The sequence below is a fragment of the Puntigrus tetrazona genome, unplaced genomic scaffold (assembly GCF_018831695.1).
Source record: "Puntigrus tetrazona isolate hp1 unplaced genomic scaffold, ASM1883169v1 S000000358, whole genome shotgun sequence".
In the NCBI taxonomy this organism is placed as follows: Eukaryota; Metazoa; Chordata; class Actinopteri; order Cypriniformes; family Cyprinidae; genus Puntigrus; species Puntigrus tetrazona.
In genome coordinates, this window is record NW_025048013.1 from 1 (window position 1) to 6713 (window position 6713).

Consider the following 6713-nt stretch of genomic DNA (forward strand, 5'->3'; position numbering starts at 1 on the left):
TTGTGTTTTTGGCCAAAAAATTACGTATGTGTATAAACATTTTATTAAGCTTGCATACATTTAATTAAACCATCTTGTTTGTCAGAAACGCAGTAGCATTACGTTTGCGTTTCTTTGTATATTCTTTAACCTAAAATTAACAAACATTTCTTTTCGTAAACCAACACATAAAAATTGTTTTTAAAAATAAAAGTCTTAAGAAAACCCTGAATCTGGCAACCCTCACGGACGATAACTTCGTTTTGCGCGTGCGTGGTACTATCAGGGTTACAGAAGATGTCATTCGCCAGAAGACTCCTCGTAAGCGCCCCTAAAACAGCGTCACTTCACCTTTTCAAGTATGCACAATTTTGCCAAACGGCAATAATACATTCAGCATGTATTGTCTAAGATAAAACGACTTTGTGTGGTAAATTTATTTTCAAATAATAGCTGATGCGCGTAGCTTAGCTAGCTAGCTCGAGAACAGATGCGACAGTGAGCTAACAGCACAGATGATAAGATATGATAAACTAGCACTTACGCGCGTGGGCAAAATGTCGATATATTTGAATTTAAATATTTAAGTGGTAGTAAAATGACTCGTTTGTTTTCAGTTTCTTCCAATCTTATCCCTTCTGTTAACACGGCCTTTAATCTGTTTACAGTTATTTGTGAATTAATACAACTCCATGGTCGCGATGTGCATATTAGCCGAGGGTTGTTGTGTATAATGGCGCTGTGTGTGTTTGTTGTCGTCCAGGGTTCAGACCGTCAGAACATGTTCGGCTCCTCTCGGCTCCACGGCGCGCTACAGCAGCGCTTCCTCCGCCGAAGAAGAGCACCAGAAGCCCTCCAGCAGTCTAGCTGAGAACATCCATCTCAGCCAGTCCTGTGTCCAGGTTTGATCATCTCATCTAATCTCAGATGCTTCAGCCATTACGTTTTCGAGAGTAACAGATAAACTGCAACATTTTGGACAACAATAAGTAACTTCATAAAAATATTGATTATTAATCCTGCAGAGGCTGGCCGAGATTATGGGAAAGGGAGAGTATCTGAGGATATCAGTGGAGGGAGGTGGGTGTTCTGGATTCCAGTATAAATTCTCAGTGGATACTGTTAAAAACGGAGATGACAGGTAATTACTAAAAGGATTAAAGTTGATATTTTTAATCATAAAGGTCAATACTGACTCAGTCAAAGATGCTTAATGTTTTTCATCAACCTCAGGGGCTCAATATCCTGTTATATTTTACATGTATTTTTATGTTTATGTTAGTTTTGCAGCTATGATGGTAACCGTTAAGGCATGATTCTGACAGTTTAAACTCATTTTATTTACTCATCTTACAATGGCACTCCGCTCTTAAAGGAGCCACACCTTATTTCACTGGTTCTTGACCTTCATCATGGTTCTCTGTCCAAAGAACATCAAGTTTGTTCTAGGGCTCAACTGATTATCGGTGCATATATTAAACATTTTTATGGTCATTATCGGTCATTTTCAAAACCGATTTGCCGATAAAGTCATTTAAAAGAAAGCTTTTGTCAGAGCCCTTGTCATTGTTCATTTTGACATTAACTTTCAGTTTTACAACCTTCAATATACTGGTTATCGGCCAATAAAAAACAGATAATGTAGGCCGATAACCTAAAAAAACACATATCGGTCAACCCCTAATTTTTTACCTTTATTACCAAATCACACCACAGATATCCAATATACATACTTGGTAATCAGTGATGTGATGATGCATTTTTGTTGATCTCTTGCTTTTATTTTGCTGTTGTTTTCCCCCAGAGTGTTTGAAAAGAATGGCGTTGGGATAATAGTTGACCAGGACAGTCTGGAGTTTGTGAAAGGATCCACCATTGACTTCAGCCAGGAGCTCATCCGTTCTTCCTTCCAGGTGTTGAAGAACCCACAGGCTGAACACGGCTGCTCGTGCGGCTCGTCCTTCTCTGTCAAAATCTGACACCGTCACGGCGTCACAGTTTATGAAGTTGATGCACGCGTGCATAGCTATGTGCTCGTTGAAGATCAGCCAAGGCATGAGAATAAGCTAACGTCAGGGGCTTCTGATTTGTCAAATCTATTAATACGACCACATGAAGAAATAGAAGAAGAATAGAAGAAAAACAAAAACCGGAGCCTTCAGTTATTAGTGCACTGTATATAAGGAAGATTGTAAATATATTTCTAATAAAGGTATAATATATGATGTTCCAAGTCATACTGTCTTGATCATAAGGAAGCTCATTTTCACAGCAAGTGTTCTTTGTTTCTTGCTGACAAAACCATTTCCTGAAGATGATCAAAGCCAACGAATCATCAAAGGATTTTAAAGGAATCTTCCGGATTCAAAAGAAGTTATTGTGTAAAATGTCACAGATTTGCACAAATGTGTTTTCAACAAAAATGCAAACTAGGAATATTCAATAACGGCAAGTCTTTTTACAAGAACGTGTCATATATATGTTTTTTTTTTTTTTTATTAAATTTGGCTTTTAAGAAACATTTCACAAAAATATACAAAAGAATGTCTTTACAAATGATATTTACATTGATAACAAGAAAATCAAAATACGAATTAAGCGCATCTCTTTCGATCAGAGCGACACCGAAGGCGAGAACGTCGCATTTTCGCGTCTTCAGCTCGCTTCTGAGCCTCAACGATCCAGCGGAGTAAAATCAAACAACTGAAACAATTCCTAATCAGAATGAATGCGATGTTATAAAGGCTTCAGCAGCAAGATGAACAGTGATTTCAGATAAGACAGCATTGAAACGAACACTTTTCATTCATTTTCTCAGGGATTTGCATTGCCATTTTTTTTTTCTTTTAAACTTCGATCTCGGACATAAAACACAAAGCATACGGTTCATACCTACTCGCACGGACGGACATCTCAAGTTCACTAAGTTGCTACGTATGAGGTTAGGAGTGTCATCTACGGTTTAGGGAGATCACGTTCAAGATCGACATTTAACAGACCACTGGACTACCACAGTGAGCAGGTCAAGTATACAGTGCATAGAATGCTTTGGCATGCTGACATCCTAGAATATAACGCCAGTGTTACATTCAGGGAGAAGGCCACAGGAGATCTAATAAACCTCAAAACCAACCGAAATACAACAGAAAAAGGCTATAATATAAAATGAGACTCGACGAAAACACACAAACCTAAACGAACAAAAACACGGGTAGTTTAAGGCTAATCGTACTTAGCTTGCTACAAGTTCTTTTTCAGCTGGAAGAAGAAAATCTTAAAAAACGTTGATACGGGTGGACTCCAAAATGAATTGCGTTCCGCAACTTGTAGCTTCTTTTTTTTTTTTGAAAAACAAAAAGGGGGGTAAACACACACACATCTGACGGATCTGTTAGCGTACGCTGGGTCATGCCTCTGACCCAACTATCATTCAGAAACGGTTGAGTTCGGGTTATGGGTGACGGCTCGTTGAGACGCATGCATCCGGTCACGGAGCAGATGGGCGGTGAAGACTCCGTCTGATGATCCTCGTTCACTCGCGCTGCCAGCTGGGCTTGGGAGGTTTTGAGGCAGAGGAGAGGAGGACCGCATGCCCTCAGTGAGGAGCGTGAACGCACCGCCATACAAACAGGCTGAAACGCACGGAGCAAACATCGTAGAAACATTTATAATAATTATGTGTATTGTACTATGTGTGTCTGTTTACACACATGCATGTATATACATACATATAAGTGTGTGTGTGTGTGTGTGTATAGAGAGAGATTTGTGTGTGTGTGTAAGGTCTAACAAAATGTACTGAAACGAAGCGTAAGGAAATTTCTCAGTACTTTCTAGATTTTGTAGCTCTCTAGGTTGAAAGAACAGAACAAAAAGTGTTCCAGCTAAACTGAGAACTGGACGAGCAGTGAAGCAAACCTCTGAATCTGTCTCAATACGCCGATTCAAAAAAGGAAAAATAATAAAGAAAGTGCGGCAACACGGGGCCTGCTAGGGACAGGCTGAAAGCACAACAGGACAAGCACCTTCTATCATCGCCTCCAGCGCTGACGACAAAGCGATCCCCGTTGGTGAAGCGGATGTTGGTCAGGTGGGCAGAGTGGCCCAGAAAACGTTTGTGTTTGGCCTGAGGAGACACATTATAGACAGACAGTTTGCTATTTTATTTTGGAAAAAGCAGCACAGGTTATAAAGCGGCTATATAATGAGGGGAAAAAAACATTGTAAAATCCAATGAAACAGCTGAACTTTGGTTGTTGTGACATTGTTTTGATCTGTGTTGGCAAGAACCGTGTCACATTCAACCCTTTTTACTGTCTTGTGATGAACTGTCACATGCTGTGGCGTTTTCTCAGAATTCAGTAAAATGCAATATGCTGAGACGGCGGAAATTAGTCTGAGGTTTTTATTTATGTGTAGAAACAGCACTATTGGCCACGGTGGAGAGGGAAGTACGAATGATAATACACTTTAAAATAATATATTTAAGCGTGAGCTGAATGTAATGTTCACATTTCGTTACAGGTTAAATGCAAATGTATTTGAAAATTACATGAAATATAATTAGCTGAGCTTTAGACTGCTTTTTGACCCACTTTAGCTGGACTTAAAACTCGCGATTCAGCAATTATTTCAAAAATAGTACGGTTAAACACATTTTTAATGCTATTGCAATTTAGTAAATATGAAATGCATCACATTTAAAGTACGCACTACAGTTAAAATTATAATCAGATACATGCACGCTTTGGCCAACATCAAAAATGCTATTTAAAATGCAAGATTATTAAAAACATTTAAAATAAACCTTTTAGTTTGATATGACTACGCAGTTTAAATGTGTAGCATTTTTTTAATGCGGCTTTTATCCATTTAGTTGCACTCTTTATATGGTCAATTTTAGAAAATTGTGACTGAAGAAGCTCGACAGCTATGAAATACCATTAACAAGTGAAGCCCAAAAATGTATAAGATCACCAGGAGCAAACATGCCTGTTACGCTTGTAAGCTGCCCACAAGTTCATAAAACATGGACAAAGGTGTTCTGTAATTACATGCGGTTTTATGCAAGGAATTTATCGTAATGCTGTATAAAATGAAAAGAGAAGAGCACAGAGGAGCGGCAGTGTGTCTAAATGTCCATAAAATGCACATCTACACGTTTGCAGTCCTATGGTAAATACGGAAAGTAGGCTAGTTTAACATTTTTTACCATCGACATGTGTCCAACTAAAGGATTCATCTGAAGTTACAGCAGATTAACAAACAATCAGAATTCGTTTCAATTATTGAGTATCATTAAGAATGCGTAATTACTTTTGAAGATATGAGGGTGTGTAAATAATTGCAGATTTGTAGTTTGCTTTAAAACGAATAAATATATGCAAAAGTTATTAGCAGTTGTTTTAATCTAGGCCTTCTTCTCATCTGGAATCATTTAAACGTTGCTCACGTACGTTAAGTGAAAAACTGAAATAAAATTAATACTAAACTTAACTAACGAAATGAATTAAAACGATCAACGGCAGAATAACTGGAGCTAAATCATTTGAAACTAAAAATCAAAACTAAACGAAACACGGATTGGAACGACACAAGGGTTAGTAAATGATGACCGAATTCTTCATTTCCCAAACTTATGAAAAAGTATCCTTTTATTACATAAAACAAGTTTATTTCAGCAAAACGGGGTATACTTACAAATTTCTCTGGACACGGGAAGTCGAACAGCTTTACCATTCCAAAGTCGTCACCTGTGACGATGTTGAGGCCGGAGTGAGACACACAAGCACAGGTTACGTCTGCTTTATCTGTGTTCCTGGACCAGATCCCCACCACCTCATCTCCGAGGACGCTACAGAGACACCCAAACACTTCAGCGCTACAGTACTACGTTTCATTTTTACTGTACAGGACGCCAAGCAGTGCTGAAACCCCCCCAAACTGTTCCCCTGAGGGTCCGTAATAAAGGCAGCGGAACAAGACATCCGGCTTGAGTAGGAAACTGAATAGGGCTGTAGTGTAACTTTTACGCTTTCGATTTAAACCGAATGAAATCTGATTGAACGACTGTGAGTAGAATGAACGAATCCGATTTGTCGGTCTCGAGTCAATCAGTGGGAATAACGAGATCATTTACGTGTGATGTCGTGCATGTAAGATCTGCCGGTGGGTGAGTGCGTCGCGGTCCGTTTACCTTGTCCACGTGGCCCAGGTTATTCTGTCTATCACTGCTTGCTCAGCGACTTGCTTCCCAGAAGGCACCTCGTAGACTACGCGTTTATAAGCACCAGTAGACAACTGCAGAGAGCCGAACATGCAGAAAGAGTGAGTAACTTTGCACAGAACTGATCTAATGCTGTCTTGCACAGGTTTGTTTTTCACTTTGTGCCGTTCACTGAGGTCCACTGATAATGTTATCAAGATTTTTTCATCAGTATTTACAATAGACTGTTTTTTTTATCCTTTGTTTTAACCCCCCCTTATCAGAACGTGGCTTGTAGACTCAGAAGTGAACTCCCAGTGCTATGATTGGCTAACAGCTGTATATGTTTGATAGCGTATATATGCACATACATATACACATACATATACATATATACACAAATATTCAGTACAGGGTCACGGTTCGATACGATTTCGGTTCAACAGGGAAAACAATAAATAATATGCTCGGTCTCTATTCATTTTGAACAGACAGTAGCACAAATGACAATTTTTTCCACCTATATGTG

General features: G+C 39.0%; 2 protein-coding genes across 2 annotated transcripts; one reads left to right on the forward strand and one right to left on the reverse strand.

The window, feature by feature from the left end:
• The first annotated feature begins 200 nt into the window (after nt 1-200).
• Nucleotides 201-2204, forward strand: LOC122333686 (iron-sulfur cluster assembly 2 homolog, mitochondrial-like). Its single transcript, XM_043231386.1, has 4 exons — nt 201-338; nt 743-881; nt 1005-1120; nt 1784-2204. Exons 1-4 carry the CDS (start codon nt 277-279, stop codon nt 1956-1958), a joined length of 492 nt encoding a protein of 163 aa, XP_043087321.1. The 5' UTR covers nt 201-276; the 3' UTR covers nt 1959-2204.
• A 246-nt stretch (nt 2205-2450) lies between these two features.
• On the reverse strand, nt 2451-6333 carry LOC122333687 (echinoderm microtubule-associated protein-like 5). Its single transcript, XM_043231387.1, has 4 exons — nt 6176-6333; nt 5680-5833; nt 4005-4105; nt 2451-3611 (listed from the first exon to the last, which is right to left on the reverse strand). The coding sequence occupies exons 1-4, from the start codon at nt 6295-6297 to the stop codon at nt 3575-3577; spliced, it is 414 nt and encodes a 137-aa protein (XP_043087322.1). The 5' UTR covers nt 6298-6333; the 3' UTR covers nt 2451-3574.
• Nucleotides 6334-6713: the final 380 nt, after the last annotated feature.

What these genes read in the sequence shown, in the direction of transcription:
- LOC122333687 (XM_043231387.1), bottom strand. Translation starts at nt 6,297, where the DNA reads ATGTTCGGCTCTCTGCAGTTGTCTACTGGTGCTTATAAACGCGTAGTC. An exon ending in ACCTGGGCCACGTGGACAAG is followed by an intron (nt 5,834 to 6,175) that starts GTAAACGGACCG and finishes GTGTCTCTGTAG; the next exon opens with CGTCCTCGGAGATGAGGTGG. An exon ending in GCTGGAGGCGATGATAGAAG is followed by an intron (nt 3,612 to 4,004) that starts GTGCTTGTCCTG and finishes CGTGCGTTTCAG; the next exon opens with CCTGTTTGTATGGCGGTGCG.
- LOC122333686 (XM_043231386.1), top strand. Translation starts at nt 277, where the DNA reads ATGTCATTCGCCAGAAGACTCCTCGTAAGCGCCCCTAAAACAGCGTCA. An exon ending in GCGTCACTTCACCTTTTCAA is followed by an intron (nt 339 to 742) that starts GTATGCACAATT and finishes GTTGTCGTCCAG; the next exon opens with GGTTCAGACCGTCAGAACAT. An exon ending in GTTAAAAACGGAGATGACAG is followed by an intron (nt 1,121 to 1,783) that starts GTAATTACTAAA and finishes GTTTTCCCCCAG; the next exon opens with AGTGTTTGAAAAGAATGGCG.